The sequence below is a fragment of the Seriola dumerili genome, unplaced genomic scaffold (assembly GCF_002260705.1).
Source record: "Seriola dumerili isolate Sdu_G_001 unplaced genomic scaffold, Sdu_1.0 BDQW01000149.1, whole genome shotgun sequence".
In the NCBI taxonomy this organism is placed as follows: domain Eukaryota; kingdom Metazoa; phylum Chordata; class Actinopteri; order Carangiformes; family Carangidae; genus Seriola; species Seriola dumerili.
In genome coordinates this window covers 19,011,138-19,031,902 of record NW_019174404.1, presented here as the reverse complement: position 1 = coordinate 19,031,902, position 20,765 = coordinate 19,011,138, and the positions used below count along the sequence as shown (strand labels likewise).

At 38.6% G+C, this 20,765-nt stretch overlaps 2 protein-coding genes across 2 annotated transcripts in view; one reads left to right on the top strand and one right to left on the bottom strand.

The window, feature by feature from the left end:
* Positions 1–20,765, top strand: part of alk (ALK receptor tyrosine kinase) — a 321,320-nt gene that overhangs the window by 191,739 nt on the left and 108,816 nt on the right. Inside the window, exon 4 of the mRNA XM_022751149.1 lies at positions 6,796–7,000. Within this exon, the coding sequence (XP_022606870.1) occupies positions 6,796–7,000 (205 nt within the window). The remainder of the gene's footprint in view (positions 1–6,795; positions 7,001–20,765) is intronic.
* clip4 (CAP-Gly domain containing linker protein family member 4) overlaps positions 3,403–20,765 on the bottom strand; it is a 174,287-nt gene continuing 156,924 nt past the window's right edge. The window contains exon 15 of the mRNA XM_022751153.1: positions 3,403–3,451. Coding sequence (XP_022606874.1) covers positions 3,448–3,451 — 4 coding nt within the window. The 3' untranslated portion in view covers positions 3,403–3,447. The remainder of the gene's footprint in view (positions 3,452–20,765) is intronic.

The window sequence follows — 20,765 nt, the reverse complement described above, 5'->3', positions numbered from 1 at the left end:
GTGCCATAAAGGCTAGAAAAGCTGCGCCTGATAAGGTAGAAACACTCCATCAAAATGTAATAATTCTCAATAATTTACAGGTTATAGGTCCGGGTTGGGTTAGGAAGGCACCTGGGTCCAGACCTGGACCGCAGTCAGCCTATTAATAACTCTGGCCCTTCTGTGATCTTAATACAAATACATGTCAGCCATTTCCTTTCAGCTGCTAGCAGGCAGCTTCAGTGGCTTCCCACCTGCAAAGAATGCCAATTGTGTTGGTATGAATGCTCAACTAAGCCACTGCCAGGAATTCAGCACAGGTCTCTGTGGTGGTGGGCGAGTAGTTTGCCCTTTGGCAAAATTTGTAAGTTTGTAATGTCACAAGTCGTTTTGTTGCAATTGTGCTGTATTAATAATTCAGTCCTGCGAGAATAGAATATGAAGACACTGCCTATTGGTGATGCAGAAAACGAAAATAGTTCCCATGCAACTGCATGCTTGGGTGCCTAATGAAATTGTTAGCAGAAACATGCATTCCATGTGTAAAATTTGTATATAAAACAGCAGTGAGCCTATGACTCAGTATGGAACTGACAGAAGTAGTTTATGACTATGGTGATTATACATTCAAATTAAGATTTGTCATGGAAAATAACGAGGAAGTAAAAAAATTAAATTAGTCGTCCACTTACAATTATCCACTTAGAGCACCTAAATTACTCTTTGAATCAGTGCAACTGTTGATGATGTTTTAACAAATCAATTGACAGTTGTTGGAAAATCCTCATTTATGTTTACTTCTCCTGTGGACCTGTGGCTGACAGTCTCGTGAATGGCCTGTGGCATCATTTACTCATTTGGAAGATACCCATTGGCATGGTTTGTACCAGCTCTGTCTATAAACAAGGCCACTTAATCAGTCAGCTTGCTGGGCACAGACACTGTTGTCCCTCAGGCTGAAGTCAACACTAACCCTCTTTAAATCACTACTAAGGCTCTCTGTTGACTAGCTTGTTTACTTTGTTTGGCACTGGCGACATGACACAGTATTAACAGTCTGCTGTCTCAACTCCCTGTCCCTGTGTCCATCCTACTTTCTGTCTCTCAGGTCTGCCTGCCATGCATAGTGATATTGGCAATAACCCAGTCCAGGCAGTATGAAAATATCTGCATAGAGTTTATTGTCAGGCTTTTGAAAACAATGCAACTCACGAGATTGTAATTTTCTATATGGTTTCTAAATCAAAACAAAAGCCCTGGTTTCTTAAATTGTGATGTGTTTGTACAGCTTAATACAGTTTGTGAAACAGTTGCTACTCCTTGCTTTCAACAGTCTTTGATGAGTGCTAGCGTGGTTGACAAACAGTAGCTACCAGTTTCTCCAGACTGTGCATGATTAGTTTTTATCAAAGCCATATAACCTTTATTTGCAAGTAAACATTAAATCAATGACACTGTCAATATACAATATATGAGAAATGTCGCACCATAATAACCTATGACATAATCACCCAACATTATTATGCTTTGGAGTATCTGGAAAAAAAGCCAGTGTACTGCAGGTATTAAAATACACAATATACTGTAAAAGCTATATGAGCTCTATAGATATCTCTTATATACAGTTATATACTCTATAATTACTTTGTAGAAAAAGTGCAAATCTATTTGTATAGCACAGCAGGATGATGTCTTTAAGAATGGAACAGTTTAATCAATTCATAACAATAAGATCTGTAAATACAGAAGAGTAAAACAGTGAAATCGACAGACAATTTTCTGTTGGGCCCACAGATTAATTGTTAAGAGATAAAACAGATCATTTATTCTAAGGATAACTTGCATTTAAAGATTAAATCCATGGTCGAACAGTTCTTTTGATCTGTTGTTTTCTCTTCAGTACATTTCAAGGGAAGTCATTAATGAATTCTGTACTGAATGCTCAAAAACTGCTTGAGGCATCATAAACGAAGGAATTTATATGGCTGCTGTGAAACAAATTTAGGTAGTTGGGGGGGTAGGGAAATTGTTATCTATCGAAGTCATATTTAACTGCATCAGAGATTTTTGTCAAGTGCAAATAATTTATATTTCTAACAGAAATATCTGAGTCATCTTTTTTGTGCAGCATCTTTAAAAACAGAAAAATCAAAGACAGTATGTTGCTTGTACAATGCAATACTATGAGATTTCTAGCATTACGTATATTTGGATGACCCGAATCAATATGACACCTGAAAGCTTCATTTCTCATCAGATTATTCGAGTTTTTACTCATATGTATGTCTCAATCACTTTGTTGTCCCTGTGATATCAAAAATGTTTAAAGCTGTGACTTATTATACAAAATTTCCTACATCTGTGCCAGTGTTTTGTTTAAACAGATACTTAAACTTCATCTTTGAATACTCCCGCACAATATCATTAAGGTTGCTATTAGCAAAACAATTTTCTACATAATGCTAAGACAAAAAGGCAATTTTATAACTACTTATATTGTAGAGTTTTTATCTTAATTAATGAGCCATTTCATTGATGGTCAAAATTAGTTTCAAACAGTTGTGCCTTTGAAGAGCAGTTGTATTTTTACAATTTCATGTCTATTATCTTAAAACAAGTGGACACATTTGTTCTCTGCTATAAAATAACAGCCTTGTTGGATATAATTAATATTGCAATTATCAAAAAGTTTTTCATCATGTCCTCAGAGCTTTTCTAACAAAAATTACAAACATCAAATTTTTTTTTTCCCGTACATGTGGTTGCCTTTACATGCTATCAGGTATAAACTGGGCACTGTCGTGAAATGCAGACATGGGAAAACACCTTACTTTGTCTGTCACACCTTTAACAGCCTGCTAAGTGATCTGTCTTTTGTTTGTTCGTGGTGTTGAGTTTCATTACGCATTATATTAGCATTAACTGATTTGACAACTACTGCAGCCAACTTGTGCTGCATCATTATTGAATTTTTGAGATGTAGATTACTTTTACAGTTTTTCTGCTACACTACTGTAATTAAGAATAGCAATATTGTAATTGGTTGTTTTGCTTTTTTGTACCTGGGTGTGATGTAATATTTTGGTTGATAAAACAAATTCTTGGTAGGAAAGTAGGTTATTTTTGGCCAGTGCCCTTGAAGTTTGAGCAACAAATTTACTTTTAAGCTGTGATTTTGATAGAAGTTGATTTAGCATTATTAATAATAGATACTTTGAACTTTGGAGTGCTGATATTTTATTTATATGTATGGGTTTGTAGGCTGGGATGGTGGACAAGTTCCCTCATTATACACTTGCTCTTGAGTCATGCACAGCTACCACTTCCTTTTTTCAGTAAGCACCCTGCTGAACATTGGTGTTCGGGGCCCTCCACTCTCCAGCTCTGTAGTGCTATTGTCACTGCTGACATCAAGGTCTTTTTGTCAGTGCTCAGCATGGCCACAGCAGCATCAGATCTTCCAGCTGTTCAGCTGCTGACAATAAAAGAAAACAGAGGTAAATCAAACCGGTTGTTCTGATACAGCCTTGGAATTAAAAGACCCACCAGAAAAAATACTAAACTGAACATGACTAACTACTGCACAACAAACAAATTCAAGTCTGAATGCAATTTTCATGGCGACAGTGCCAGTTGATTTTATAATGATACATGAAATATTAGAAAAACAAACCTTTGGGACAAATCAGTAGCCATAGGACTTCCTTGGGAGAGAGGCGTGAAGGTATGAAAGGGAAATGTTTTTATGATTGTGTCTCCAGTGGTTACCAAAGCTTTCCCACTCCCAAAACTGTCTGCACCATAAGTAAATGGTTGGCCTTGAAAATAACCGGGCGCAAAGTGGTTTGTGATACTGATAAATTATTTGCTTTTTAATTAATCAGTAAAGAGGCATGTCTTTCGACTATTTCAGTTATTGCATATTGTTGCATATGATTGCAGATTTTGGCTTGAACAAAACTTGCTATACAAATCCTGACAAAGAGATGTTGTGTCCAAAGGACTAAACTGGATCCACTACACCTTTATCTTGATAGTACTCCTATAATTGCCTCTTCTCTCTTCAGCACTTGAAAGGAATAAGCATGGTTAGGTTTTATATATTGTCTTTAAGTTGATAGGTCCCCTTTATTTCCAAATCACTGGGGCTGAAAATAAATGATTTTAAAGCAGAAACCAACAACAAACACGAACAAGAAGGCTCTTTGTCAGCATGCAGAACATACTTGTACACCATCTCACTACAGTGGAAGCTGTCACTAGGTTGCACCAATGAATGGGTTGTAAATTAAAATGCGAGGCAGCTAAATTGTTAGGACCTCAAAAAGCTTGTGCTGGCCGTAGGTAAATGCATTATGCTATAATTGGGTTTGGCAGAGAATACAATTTGAATGGTTTGTTTTCCTCTTTCTCTCAGGCCCTTAGCTGCAATTTTATTATCTGAGGGAATTCTGCTCTCACCAACTGTTGGCCTGATTTGGTATGCTATGTCAACAAGAGCCTCGGTTGATTGAATCTGTAACCACACATAGAGCGACAAAAGTGTTTACCAGCTTGATTCAGTGATACAGGATACAACTATCACTCTGGATTGAAATGTTTCCTCTGTTTCTGCTTTTTGGGTCTTCCCCCTCGGAGGGACAGTAATCAAGTACCATTTTATAAGCAGTGTCGATTAAACTGAGTCTGAACTTCACAGATAAATGAAAAAAGGCAGTAGACCAACTACAATACAAGTGCAGGGGTGGTGTAAAGGGAAAAAAACTCCAGATTAGTGGTGGTTGAAAGCCTCAGAATATTGCAATTGTTTTTTTGTGAACATCTCTCCCACTAAAAACAGCTGTGAAGCAAAGATATCGTTTTCATAACGTTTTAAGCGATTATTGGATGGACATACTTACAGTGGGTCCTCACAGGTGGTCATTAAAGGCAAGAATTGAGGAAACTGAGGCGTCTTTAATATGTCATTCATAGCAGCAACATCCATATGTTATTATTAGTTTTTTAATGCAGAATTGGTTTAAATGTAAGCTGTCGAGTGATCATTTCTGTCTATACAGCTTAAAACTCCACCAATGATCATGTTCCACTATGCAGATTGAGGCAGACAGTCAGTTGAACTAGGCCTTGTGATGCAGTAAATGAGGGCATCAAGCTCAGTTAGGCAGCACTATTCGCAGGTGAAGCTGAGGCAGAAATCTGCTAATGGAATTACAGTCTTTCCTTTGCATGGGTGTGTCGTTATAATTTGTATCCTTCCAATAATTGCTCCCAAACAGGCATTTCTTCATCTCATTTGGACTGGGAAACAAGAGTTGATAGTTTTCTGCCTTCAGGCCAAAAGCCCTTCCAGGCTGAGCTTTAAAACCTTTATATCAATATGCTGCTGGCTGCATAGAAAATGTGTGCATTCCGCGTTGCCTGATAAACATGTTGCAAGTACTTGGACCGTCTTTGTCAAATTGTGTGGACCCTCTATGTAAGGAGCATGCAGATGTGGAAGAGAAAGCAAATGAGGCTTAACAGGAGTACTCCAATTTGAAGACCTCGAAATTCACCAATTTTTCAGCAACCTCAGGGGATAAGGGAACGCACTGGATATCAGGGAAGGATAAAAGGAAGGAGTAACAAGTTTAGAAAAAGGTCTGAGTACAGACTCAGACCCATGTCTGTTATGAAGTCCACAGTTTTATTTCATATTGAGTTCAGTTCCCTTAATTTTTATCATTGCAGCTATTTTTATTTCACGCATGTCTAATTGGTTACATTACACAGTATAGATATATATAGAGCATAAATATTGACCCTTATATGGTATTATTCAAAACTGAATAAGAGACCCAGATTCATTCATATTCTCACCATGCCCAACATCAAGAGTAACATACCAACAAAGTACCAAAATACAAATTGCAGACAACTAATGGCAAAAGGCTGTTTGAGTGCTGACACACAAGGAGACATGCGTGTCTCAGTTAGAAAAATAAACTTTAATACAATCTGACCCTCTGGAAGCTGGTATGACCATTATCCAGAGGCAAGAACACAGCCTGGGAATGGAAACAAAGTAAAAAATGAAAGAAAAGAAATATATAAACGCTGTATTTATTCATATTTCCTTATTTTTTTCTACGACTGTAACTGCAGCAGCAAGTGCGTCTCATGACCCCTATACTGAAAAACAAAATAACAGCATCCTGAGAATGATAGAAAATCAATTATTCTGCAATATTTGTGCTTTGCATTTTTTTTTAAGCTTCCCCTCATCAACACTTCTTTTCTTAACTGAGCACATTAAAAATGGATTTTCCTCCTTTCAAGTTGAGATTCTTTGTGCCCCCCACCACACACACACACACACGCACACACACAGGCACACAACTTTCAGCTTCTGATGAACTTCCTGCTTGAATGAGCGCAATAGGTTTGAAAGTGAAATGGGACTTCATATCAAAGCTAGAAAAAGACTGTGCTTTGATTTTTTCACCCGCTACCCCCCTTTTTTCGCGCAAGGGATGTCATTGACTGCTCTTTTTCAAAGCAGCTTTATTTCATGCTTTTTCATCAAGTGCTACTCTCAGACACTGCTTCAAAACTATTTGAAACCATGGCCCATCACTCATCTGGCCTCTGTACATACTGTAACAGCATATCATGTTCATGAGATTGTAATTTGCGATAATTGTCAAGCTTTCCTCACTACTACCGATCTGCAAGATTAATAAATGCCTAACCCAGTCTCCTCTGTTTCACAGTACATCTTGGTTACGGCACTGTTTTGTGTTCTACAGTTCTTTGTTTTTCTCTCTTCTTCAGGTCAGTTCCTCTGGGTGAACAATTCAGCCTTTGGGGGGCCCTGGGTGCTCAGTCCTTGGCTGTGGGGGGGGAAAGGTCCCTGTAGCCTGGACATGGCCATGTTCCTCCACCCCAGGCAAAGTGGGCAGTACACCATATGGCTCATAGAGCGCGACAAACCGCCACTAGCCCTCTTCTCTACCGACACCCTCCCAAGCATCACAGGGTAAGCGCTTGTTTTGTACATATACAGTAGATTAGGAGTGTTAATTTCTGAGCTTGGTTATACTAAATATAAATGTAAACCCTTGGTGCATCATTACCTTCCACCTGCAACTGAGTTGTAATCGTATATTCATGCCAGCCACAGGCCTCATCATGAATACCCTGTTCCCAAACCTGTGTAAATGTTTTCTATTAGAGGTCAAGATAGAAGATATTCAGCAAAATCAAATGATGACACCCTCATTGAAATCCTTTTTATATGGAGATTGTCTAAGACGAAGAGAGAACTGGCTGGATAAGAAGGGAGGATAGGTCGTTTAAAACATGCAATTTGCTTTCACAGCAGCTGGGCATCAATCGACAATTATTGCATTCATGTAACCTTCTTGTAAGCTTTAATTAACGCCAGGTACGTGCCTTTCATTGGAGCTTTTACCGGGATCTGTCTCACTGAGAGTAACAGGGTGACAGAGGCCAGCACAGTACTCAGCCCAGAAGCTTCTCCTCTAAACACTTAGTATGTGTGGTTGTATTCGTGGGCGGCTGTACCTCACTTAAGGTTTTAGCATGCTGCTACGGACACATTTCATGTTGCTTGTGTGTGTAATCTCCTTCAATCTCTCTCAGGGTATTGGAATCATATGAATGTCATGCTTTATGCGTCTCCCCTGTCCCTCTAGCTTTTTGAATGGGGGAGTGAATGTGCGTTAATTTGCATGTGTGCTTATGCAAACGCTCACACTGGTGTGTCTTCTTAAGGGAGCATAATGTGGATGCACTCATTACATGTGTGACGGATTAGACTGTGCGTTTGTGTGCTCTCATTTGTAGTCAGAGCCTGCCATACGCCCACACCGTCTCTGCCGTTTGGAGACTCGCCCACATTTCCACCGTGATGGGGGGACGCTCATAAAAAGAGAGGGCAAAAACAAAGGCAAGAAGAGCCACTTGCAGACATTAGGAGAGTTGGTCAGCTTACTAATTGCCAACCTGTGCCCTTGCCTTTGAATTTTAATGCTGTGTTTTGACACGTCTGCCCGAATCAATGGTCAGGGCATTTAGCACAGGGGTTAGCCAAGAGGGAAACAAAACATCCCTTTACACAATGGTCATTTAGCTAGGTCTCCGTTACTTGAAGGTAGATTAAAACTTATTAAGCTATGTTCAAAACAAGCAGTAGATAATTGTTGCAAAACAAAAAACATTGTAAATACAGAAATAAGCTGTGGCTCTGTGTGCCTTTTAAGTTAAGGGTTTAAAACATTATATTCAGGTAAACTTATTATTAATGTATTAAGATGGTTAATAGGTTGAAACACAGACAGCATATACAAACAAAACCAAACATCCCATATCACAACTATGTTCCATGACCGTACAGTCCTGCAGTAGTTACCCATTTATTTCTCTGTATTGATTCTTCTCAACAGTGAATTTATCAGTGGAAATTGTCTAATCAAGAATCCTCTGATTAACTCCAAAACAAGTGTTCAAGCTCCACTACAGCCACCAGCTTTGGTGGAGTGAGCACTTGCTTTGAAACCCACACAAAAACCTGCATTGTGTTAATATTGCATCACATGGAATTGTCCAATCACAAAAAAATCTTTACTTGAGAGTTAATTATCAATGGCTAATGCTTCATCCTCAACAAATACTTTGAAATAACAGTAAAAAAAAAAAAGATACTTGCTTTTTGCTGCATATTGAAAAACAATGACAGTGTACATATAGTGACAAAAATATTTTAAACAGCTCAAGATTGTAACCTACTGAGCATGTCTAGCATTTCACCTTACCAAATCCGTGCTGGACACTTAAATAAACCAGATACTACTCCTCTGCTCCTCTTTCAAGACCAAAACATCAAAGTTTAACAAGCAGCCTGTGGAAGAATGTCACTTTGACAGAATGCTAATGGTGATGCAACATGGAGCTAAACTTTGGTCCATTAAACATATTAATCATTCATTTGTTTCAACCTGACTTTAAAGGGAACAAGTCAAAGTGGTTTACCCAAGTGAATTAAGTGAACCTTATCACAAATGGTACTGATTAAGGCTCTGGTGTAGTTAGGAGAATCTGTCTTCCCACTACTATGCAAGTAGAATTTAAGGGTTAGCTCTTTATTGCACCTACCCTTGAACCTCTGCCTCAGATTTCATCATACACTCTCTAACGATACCTGAGGGAAGCATATTTAGGACCTCTGAACGCAGCCAGAGAAGGACTTGACTCATCAAACGGTGTCAGGGCTCACAGTGAATGTCAGCATCCCAAGTTTTTCAGTCAGCATTGAAAGAGAGGCAGGGCATGAGAGAGGGCTGCAAGATTATGAATTTGTGTATTCGTAGTGAAATGTCTTCATATGAATTGTGTTTGCACATGCATGTATATGATGAGTCACTGTTAGTACAGTGACAGTATCTACATGGTAAATTATCAGGGCAGCAGTACACTTTGTGGGTGAGGTAGCTGAAATCACAGGAAAGGCATTACGAACCACAACCACAACTCTGGCTCTCCCTACGTTTTTTTTTTATAGTATTACCTCATACAACATCTGCACAGTACAGTAATAATAACCATGCACATGTCGCACATGTACATACAGTATGCATTCATTGTCTTTACATTTTCCGCACAGTGCAATCAGTATATGTACCAGAACCACAAAGTATGACAAAATGCAATCCTGCATTACTGTGGAATGTGTTGGATGTCATTTAAACCGCACCATTAGAGCAGTATCATCTTAAAACTGATCCATAGCTTGTGTAATGTGAGGGAAGGAAGCATCAAAGAAGGCAAGTGTTAATGCTAAATTCTGACATTCAGTAGGAACATTATGGCAAGTGATATATGATATAATATTAACTGCACTGCGCATTCTCCCCTACATAAAGTCTGCATATTAAAGTAAGTACAACCCCGGTGTGTTAGGAAAAAGAATTAGATGAGCAACACTAAATCCTGTTGTTACAAAGAAATTAACTGAACATGATTTGCCTAGCAGTACAGTAAAATGTTTTCAGTCTTTGTTTAAAAAGTATGAATACATGAACCAAAATAAGGCTTAACAGTAGATACAGTCTGTATGTGCATGGACAACTGAAAAATTTCATTTTAACTGTCATGGCCATGATGAAAGGTGTCCTACACAATGGAGACAGTTGGCTGGAATAAAAAGAACAGCTGCATTTTTTTTCCAAATTGAACCAGCTGTAATCCCTGTAAGTAAAGGATTATTCTTGCCACTAATTTAATTATTCAATTTACAGTCCCATAAATGAAATTAAAAGCAGCCTCAACACTGACATCATATTCGTCTATGTATTCAAAGTAGATACACTCAGCAAGTTGAATAATGGCCAACTGCTCCATTACTTAGCTTCTAAATTGAAATAAAGAAATCTATGTAAACTGTGTATTAGGTTTCTGGAATGAAGAAAAATGCTTTTAACTCTCACTAGTCGCACGTTCAATACCTATATGTGATAATATAAAGACATGGTCATGACTACATTTAGTGTATGGAAACACATACTGCAGCACTTCCATGAGTGCAACCAGGGAAGTTTCATTGTTTAGTTATTCAGGTGTTATGTTTTCAGGTTGTTCGTCCATAAGTCCATCTGTCTGGACATCCATTTTATTGGACTCAAGGATGACCTGACCAGATTTTGATGGTCAAAGGTCAAGGTCATGGAGACCTCACAAAACATGGTTGTGGCCTTGTGAACACGATATCTCAACAACGCCTCAGGGGAATCCCTTCAAATTTGACACAAATGTCCATTCGGACTCAAGGATGGACTGATTACACTTTGATAGTGAAAGGTCAAGGTGATATCTGAATGTGATATCTCAAGAAAGCTTTGACGGAGTTTCTTGAGATTCGGTCCAAACATTCACTCAGACTCAAAGATGAACTGATGAGATTTTGGTGGTCAGAGGTCTAAGTTGAAGGTCATGGGGACCTCATGTTCCTGTGAATGTGATATCTCAGGAACACTCAGAGGGAATTTCATTACATCTGGCACAAACTGACCTCACAAAACATGTCTGAGGTCATGTCTGTGGTTGCATTATGTAGTGGCAGCAATAGGGCGTCCTTTCACTTTGAGTTTGTTGGATAAGTAGACTTTTGACGTAATATGAGCCATGTAAGTGAAAAAGTTTTTGTTTTTGGCCCTTGGATTTTATCATAGCCACTTATGATTAACTTCAAAAACAAAAAATAAAAAAATAATTGGCTATTACCCTAAATTAATTTTATTGGAGCTTTACACCTTTTTGTTTAAATGCTATGGTAATCATGCCATAGGATTGTCTAATATAGGTGTAATAATCTATTTTATGCAATAATATTTATTCATTATGACATTTATGTTTGCTCAGTGCGACAATGTTTTCTGTTACCACACAGTCAAAATTCTCAGTGAAACTGGAGTAATAATACATCCACTCCACAGAGAATCTTTGAAAGCCATGTTTTGTGGGTCCTTCAGTGAATGGAGCTAAACTAGAGTGAGAGAGATGGGTCACCTCGAGGCCTTCTCATTGGCAAAGCAGTGCATTCATCCCTGGCAGGCCTTTACAACGCCTCAGCTCTTCCACTTAGTGCTCGCCAGAGCTGACCTCCAGCTCTCGGACTGTGGTCGCCACAGGGCTGGGGCTGATGGGATCCTCATAGCTCTGGATCTGGGAGTGCTGCCAGTAGAAAATCTGCAATTGCTAGAGCTCATTTGGAGAAGAGACAAAGGCAGTTTTTGAGCTATGATTTTCAGCTCTTTGGCCAATAGTGTTGTACATAACGTCTCAAGGACAGTGCCATATATGGTGTGTGATATGCTAGTAGATGTGCAGTTGCGTCCCAAGATGCCATAGATTCCATTAAACCTCAGATGCTTTTGCTCAGAATGTTCTGGTTCAAGGTGAAATTGTGTTCTTTAAGAATTGACAATTTGGGCTTTTTACTTTATCAGGCAGCGTATATAGTCATCCATTCAGCCTAAAGATTACTAGGTGACTGGTAGGAATTGAGACTGGAAGGAACTGAGAAGCCTTGAAATTTGATTTTGGATCCAAATATGATTTCTTTGCTTTCTCTGCTCTTCATGTCTTTGATATTATGCAGTTTTGCATATATATTCCTTTTGTTTTTTCTAGATTGGTTTGCGTACTAGTACTGCACAGTGTATATTCAATTAGTTCATAGGAAGCACTAACTTATTTGAATAAAAACTCTTTCTCCGTGTTGATATGCTGTTTTCCCAAACCTGAATCCCTTGTGTGTTTTTTTTCACTAATCTTCTTAATTAAATGAAAAAAACAGTCATAGTGTCCTTTAAAGTTAGAGTAAGCAATTTTAATCTAATACACTTTTTGTCAAATTCAGTGAATATCTGCTCATTGTCCACTAGCTGTCCATTCTGTGTGTGTGCTGAAAAAAAAATTGTGTTGCGGCTTTATAAATAGGACATAAACAAAGTGGCTCGGACTGACAGTTCCAGCCAATCAGCAGCAGGCGGCGTTCTGCAGCGTTTGGCAGTGGGAGCAAGAGACGGTATTTGCACATTGCTACTGTGTACTGACAATTAAAGGATTACCAGGGGAAGGAGAAGAACAGTCTACCCCTCTGTCACCACAAGATCGTGTGGAGTTTTGAATGGGATTGATTGGGACTGCTGGCAACAGAACCTTAAGGCTAGTGCGTGCAGGAATGTCTACCGGCAGCAGCGTGACGGCCTATACTAATGATATTGTCAAGAAGGACTCGAGGCCGAGGAACAGCCAAAGAGGAGGAGGTCAGAAGAGCAAAAATTGATAAAGAAGTGCCATAATCAGGCAAGAGCAAAGAGCTGTATTAACATCGAGGCTTTCCAATGGTGGAGACTGCACAGTCAGACCCGGAAAGTAAGGAAAACCAACCCTGGATTTATCCACTGGGACCGGCACACCCCAAATTATAGACACACAGAGAGGGCTGGTAAAGAGACTGATGGGGCCGGTAAAATCTTGGATGGATATTTTGACGAATCACCAGCAGATTGAAGTGGTGGCCAACCACGATTTGTCCTGACTATGAGAGACCACAGAGAGTTGAAAGGCAAGTAGATGGATGCAGAAGTTGCTCTGTCTCTGCTTTACAGGTGGGTAACATTAGTTTTGCTATTTCACAGAGCCAGTAGGTCTGTATTGTTTTATCCTGTAATGTTTTTGATAGCTAACCACAACTAGTTAGTTAGCAAATAGGTACCAATGCCACATTTGTGGGCCCGGCAACATTAATTTGCTTTCTCATGGATGTTTGGCTTGCTTTCTAGTTTGCCAAGATGTGCTGTTGGTGTCATGTTTGCTGTAGTAGCAGGAGAGTGGAGTGAGTATCGCTGTCTGCAGCTGGTGTGCTGGGTATGGGAAACCGTCTCAACTATAGCGACAGTTTGCTGTCAATTGTTTGGGATGTATCATGGTATACTTCTGTACAATTTGCAAAGGATCTTGTAGCCATGAAGACCCTACAGCACAAGTTCGCTAGCGCAGTGGATTTATTTGGTTGGGTACTATCCAACCACTGTTACCTTTCATGGTAGCTTATCTACAAACCTACGGTCCTCTCTTCCTTCCCCATAGTTTTGTAAAAACAATCTAAACAACTAACTCTTCCAAGTTTTTACTCATTTGTGTTTTCTATATTTGTGTGCGGGTTGTTTGTTTGATGTATGAGAGACTGTCCCAATCCACACCTTCTAAGATGCTCTGGATTCCACCATTGTGTTGTTGCCTTGGCAATGCACATCCATGAATTTGGGTGGCAGAACTTCTGAGGGAACACTGAAGGGAGGGGTGTATCTGTTTTACTGTTGAGTTCAAATACCAAGTCTCACTCCAACATTGTCTATTCCACCTTAAATATAAGTTGACAAGTTTTAGGTTGGGTGACCAAAATTCAGTGTCTGGACAATGTCTAATGCCAACTTTTAATTAGACATAGAATAGTGATAACGGCTGACGATGATATTTTGTTGTGTTGTTAATTAACCAAAATCCCACGAAATGTCTCAATGCCATCTTGATGTATAAAATACAGACATTCTGATCATGAGTAAATCCCATCGTCTTCTTAACGGCATAATGTCAGTTAGCCAACATTGTTTGTTGACGTAAACCCAATTTTCATTTCCAACCAAAATTTTACGTTTGTCTGACCTTAGTGTCGTTAGAGTCAAACGTCTTTATGACATTACATTGATGTCCGGTGTCTACTGGGTTTTCACCAGACAATCTACCTAGTTTTATTCAGCACAGCGAGGGGAGCATAAAATTCAAAAATGTGAAAAATTCAACGTAAAAATTGATTAAAAGTAAAATGGATTACATGAGATCAAATGTGATTAAACTTGATTAAAAAGTATTACATGAGATTTAACTGTAAAAATATAAAAATATAACTCAAAATATCATAGATTAACTACTGCCTGGGCAGAATTTGTTCGTTATGCCCTGAATGTTATACTCCTCTGGAAAACACTTTATGAACATCAATCATGACAAAACAGGACAAAAATGTTTCACCTACAGTACACAAGACATTCTATAAATATTACATTGAATCAATCAAAATGCATTGCGTACAATTGCGTACAGCCACGTCTCAAACATTGTGCTATACAATATATCTACCTATGCATCTCACTGGGCTTTCCAATGAGACACACATGCACTTTTCGCTGTCTGAACAATATATTATTACTGTGTGTCTGTAGTGTTTCAGTGACATCTCCCTATGGGCCTTCATAAAAAGATTCAAAAATGCAGCACTTCATATAGACTATCCACAGATGAGTTATATCTTGTCATCCTCAGCTTGCATACTCCACAATCCTCTCCTCTCATGCACATTCTCTCTTTATCTTTTTCCCCCCTTCTTCTCCCAGACAGGTTGCATAAAGCACTATGTTTTTTTATTCCCACCCTTCCCCCAGTGTTCATAGGCCTTCTGTCTCAACTACGAATCTCTAATCACATTTCCCCAAACTTGTGTTGTAGATTCCTGACAGCTGAAGTTTTACACAAGTGTAGAGGAAGGTGAATTTGGGAAAAGCAACAGTGGCCTAGTTTTTATGACAAGACTGAATTTCAGTTTTCACCTATGGCAAAAGTAATAGCAAATTTCAAGCTCAGACATTTAAAGCTTAGCACCTAAATCACAAAAGCCTTTTGCTGTGATGCACGTTTTGCATCAAAGCAAATGCTGAGATAGAGACAGTGTTTTTCTCTCCCCGTTTGCCCTCATCTCCCTGACAGCTTGTGTTATGAAGAGCATGTCTCTCAAGTGTATGGTGGGGATGCAGTGTTACTTCACTGTAAGAAATGGTGGTTGCTCAGACAGAAAAATTTCAAGTATGACCTTATCTAAAAATTTAGAAATTACCCATCAATAAATCAGTCATTTTGAGACACTGCCGCTGGCAAAGGACTTGACCATCAGAAAATGACTGCATTGTTTCACATCACAAAGGTCAAAATGATTTTACGTACAAGACAGGAGGAGGACACTGTTCTTCCAGAGCAAACAGAGCTAACATTTGCTAATAGTCTGATTTGAAAATGATACTGCTGCCAATTTTCTTTGTAAAGTGTTGCAATTGGTTAAGAATACAGTGTGGCAGTGGTTGCCTATTTTCTAAGGTGTCTTATTTAAACATAAAAAAACTGGACAAGAGCTTTGACCAGTAACCATGAAGTTTTCATTTCAATTTAATATGGATGATGATTTCATTGGAGATCAAAACAAATTCACAAATTTTGCTGACTTGGTCCTCACTTTCTGTTGACTGGTGTCCTGTCCTCAAAACTGATTTAGTCCTTATAAAAGATTCAAATATGATAGTACTGAGCACCTTTTTTTTAGCTATTGAAACTTACTTTACTTTTTTTTTTCTTTTTTTTTTTTTTACATCTCACTTGATCATTCTCTGTTATACGGCCAGTCCTTAATCCTATATCTGCAGATAAAATACCACCTTACCACCAGCATTAGTGGAAAGCCAAATCCATTCTGACTAGATGAACCCTGCTTCCCATGGTAAAGTGAAATCTAATCAAATAGTGAAAATTAAATGTTTCAATACAACTCCTCACATTATTGATGTTAAGTTAAAAATTTGTTCCATGTGGAAGGAAGAAGTTTATATGCATTTCATGTTGAGCAGCCTCAAGAAGTGGGTGAATTGAGAGGATAAATCTGACTATATTTCTGTATTTCAGTAACTACCTGACAAATTGCACTGTAGCCTGTGGACTGGAGATATGAGGGACTTTTGTCAATATTCCAGTACAGAATGTAAATTTAACATTTTGACATCCTTTTGACTTTGACTAAATGTCCGGCATTTTGCTTCAGAAATATTGAATAGTTTATCTATAGCTTCTAGGCATCCAACCATGGTGCCATTAGCCAAGTGTCAAACTGAAGTGGCACTTCACTGGAAATACAAAGCTCAATACAAGTGTTGTTGTTATGTCACAACTCTTCTTGCAGCCATTTGGGTGTAATTACACAGGTCAGATGGAACTGGGCTTTCATCCAAATATAAAATGTCAAAAATATAAAGGCAAGAATATACCATCCAAATATGTTTCCTGTGTTAGGTTACATGTAGTATTTCACTGTCTTGTGTGTAAGACCCTGGACGCTTCTACCAGATCTATTAGATAAATGTGTCAGGTAAACCATGTCTGTTCTTGTGACACAACTGCAGGTTGAGTGTAAAGTGTCCTAGACAATTCAGAGACCTGAAGCCAAATGTCTGTATTGGGCCAATTTCAGCTCATATCTCAGTAAATAGCTCAATAACTTTGACCTGGTCAAAGAGGCAGTGTGACCCAGTCTTTGAGCCATTTTGGTGACTCAGAGATTTTAAAAGATGTTTGAATTTTTCATCACACAATCTGCAGCAGTCCTCAGATAGTCTTTGAGAAGATACGTTTTAAGAAATAGAGATCAGATGTTTCTCAGATGATAAAAACAGTAGGCCCCTATACATATGTGTTAATTGGTAAATATTATTTGGGCATTATAGTTGACTTGATGATCTCTGCAGAGAGTTCTGTTTGCTGTATTGTTTTCATTGACTGCTTAAATGTATGCACACACAAACATTGCCTCAAGCTGCTTTTCTTTCTCAAGCCCCCGTTTGGCACAATCCATTGAAGAATACAGTAATTTTTTTGTTTGAGTTTTTGTGAGAGAGTGATGTGTTGTGATTGTGACCCAGATTTTATGAAGATTATTTTTATGTATGACCTGTCTGAGTCACATTTAGTATGTACTGCATAACAATATCATGGTAAGATACTGTTGGCCAAGCCATTAGTTTAATATGAGCTGGTTCTTAGTTAGTAATCTTAGTTTTCTGACAGTCATGGTGTTTGTGCTCAGAAATGACTTAAGTCGGGTCCAATGTGTCAGCAGGGCCTGTCATAGTTCAGTCAACCGGTCGACTGGGTTTCTGGATCAGTTGTACATAACTTGTGAAGATCTCAAGCTTCTCAAGCTTCTACTTTGTCTCACTGTGTTCATTTGCAGACTACTTTTGTTTTGTTGGTCTGGAAGAACAGTGACACAGGTATCACAGTAATATTTGCAAATATCTGACTTGTAGATTTTAAGGAATTAATCATGCATTCTTCTGTGAAGGGAGTTTTTATTTGAATTTAATTTTTATTAAAATTTTTTAAATTCAATTTAACTGATCCATTTATTTGAATTAACTGATTTGTTAAGAATGATGAACTAAGAAATGATAGTTGGCAACAATTTATTCATATATTTATATATATATAATACTTGTTCACTGAGGGCATACATTTATTCATTCAATCATTGCAAACACAACAGAGTGCATTACAAAGGAAAGACCATCAACTGAGATAAATCTCCATGCATTAAAGCACAGCATTGAAAACCAGCCTCCATTCATACATGCACTAAACTGCTAAGCACTCAGGTTTGGGCTGGAAGCCAGAGAACAGATGTCCTGTGCAACAGCCTGAACACCAGTAAACCACCTTTAGCCTGAAACTCCACACTTTACATACAGTGAGGGCGCAGGGTGAATGAAGAAGGAACTTTGACTCCTCTCTTTGTCCTCTCCCCTGGTATCTCTAAAAAATGGTTATTGTGCTTGGATGGTTTGTTACTCACAATTGCACAGGCCATTACAGATCAGAGGACAGCAGGAAGGACATGTTGATCATCCTGGTTTTCGTTTTACAATTCAGAAAAGGCCTTTTCCTGCAGCTCTCCATTGGGAGTCTGATCCCCAGGTTTGTTGGCCCATTCCAGATATATTATCCCCTCCAATCAGGCCGTCTTCCATTCAGCATTACCTAATGGTAGAATGTCAGTTTGGTTGCTGAGTTGCCTCAGAGGAGATAAGAGGTCATTTTCCAGAACCTTGAAAATACCCATTTTTACAGGATGGGACTGGGGTCCAAAGAGACAGAGGCTCTGCTGGACAATCAGGTCATCCATCCAACCAAACTACAGTAGTCACTGTAAAAATGTGGTGCATAGTGTTTTTGATTGTTGTTGATTTATTGTATATGGCTCATGTATATGGCTGCTTTACTTGGACATGGAACAAAGTTCATTCACATAAATGTCTTAGTTACATTTGTTTCATGCTGTAACATGTTTGGGAGGCTTAAGAGGTAGATCAGGTGTATGTGTGGTCGTACATGTGCGTGTGTGTGGGGGGGTGTATATTAGATTATTGTGTATTATTGGCTGTATGCATAGAAAAAGCTGCATGAATGTATGAGTGAACGGGTGAATGTGACTAAAACTAGAAAGGCTATATATATGCAGTCCATTTAACATTATGTTCTTCCTAGTGAACAAGACAATCTATCTGCTGAGCTTGCAACTTCTACCACCGTTAACAATAGAAAGCCTGAACTTCAGTCATTCAGTTTTCTTAAATAAAATCCAAACTTTTAAGATGTTTCTCTGTAACTCTTCCTGCTGCACAAATAATGTTGCTCTATGCTAAATAGTTTTGACTTCAGTTACCCCCTTCAGTTGATAGCCTGTTGGCTTTTCTAGTATTCGCAATTTCAAGTAAAGAAAGTGTGTGTGAATATGTTATTTTTCATGGAAACCTTCTGCTGAAAGAATTTAATATTTTTGGGTAAATTTGATCACTTGTTGTTAATTTCCCATGACCAAACTAAATGCACAGCTGTCACTGCTCACAGTTTAGGGACGCTTCCATTGATAGTGTCACACCAACTCATATCTAGATGAGAAACAGATGGTTGTTATGGCCCCCTCTTCCTGGGGTTTACTTCCCCATAAGTAGTTGCCACTTGAGCTGCACTCACACATATGTTCATTATCTCCAAGCACTCAATTGCTTCTCCACTACGTGGCCCCTGGCATCCGTGCTACCCACTCCTCTCTGCCAGCGGCAAAAGCACATGTGCATGAAGTGATTTCCTCTTTTGGACTCCCATATTCACCAAACAATAACGTACATCATTATTGTATGCTATTATTAATAATGGCTTGGAAATTAGCTGTGAAGTTGAAAATGTAAACTAACCAGTTGTAAGTGAGTGTCAATATGATCGAGCAAAGGAGGAGGAAGGAGGTGTCCATGATAAAAAAAAAATTAAAAAAAAACGAATTGCAAGAATCCACGGGTCCAGGGTGTTGCACAAACTAATCTGTTTAACTATCTTGTCTTCTGTTCCTAGAATATGCAAACCAGATAAACTGATTTCAGTCTCTGTCTGGTGCTTCCAGCTATGAAAATGGATACAATGCAGACAGACCTTAGCATAAAGATTTGACAAAAGAATTAAAGAAATGAAAGAAACTGATCCACTGCAAAACAAGCAGGGGATTTATGTTTGAAAGAAGACAATTGCAAGATTGCAAATTTCGGGAAAATATCAGAGACTCCTCACTGCGCATAAATTATTTCATCTCCTGCAAAGGACTCTTGTAAAAGATCTTGCAGATGCCTTACACTAGGTTATGCCTGGATATACAAGTCTTGATTTTTAAATAGATGCAAGCCTTTCCCCAAGCTGATGTTCTCGCAAACACTGATTTAGGTTTTTCACTGTGAGCTTCATCCTTGAGGAAACTAATTCTATAGTTCTGCAAATCTGTGCACATTTGCTCAGTTTCCTTCCAACTTACTTTGAACAAAGTGAGGGGATCAAAGAGTGATCTCATCTGATATTCCAGTATCTGAGCTTATTATAGTAGATACAAGTGAGATAGACACCAGCCATCCTTGTACTAGGATGTCATTCATTTCTGTGCCAGATTAGATCTGTACAAATGGATCAAAGTGATAAGTGTCAACTAATTATTCTTTGAGCATGTAGTAGTTCTTCTTTCAGCATGCTGATGACATGTCCCAGTTAAATGGAATGACACAGTCTCTAACAAAAAGGGAATAGATATCATTTGGTTACGACATTCGCTGCCAGTCAAACTCATTCATTATGGGAGGATGGGTGGTAGAATGCGTGTGGGTTGGTCCTGTAAATTTAATATCTTTCCTTATTTTCAGCACACTATTCTCTTTCTTGTATAGCTTGGAAAATTACTTTTGATGTCAGATAAGGATATGCCTCATATAGATTCATAAAAATAGTTTAAAGTTCTGGCTTCAGAAGCTAGAATTCAAGGCTAGAGAATATTGCTACACAGTCCTTAACATCTGTCCATTTCCAGCAGT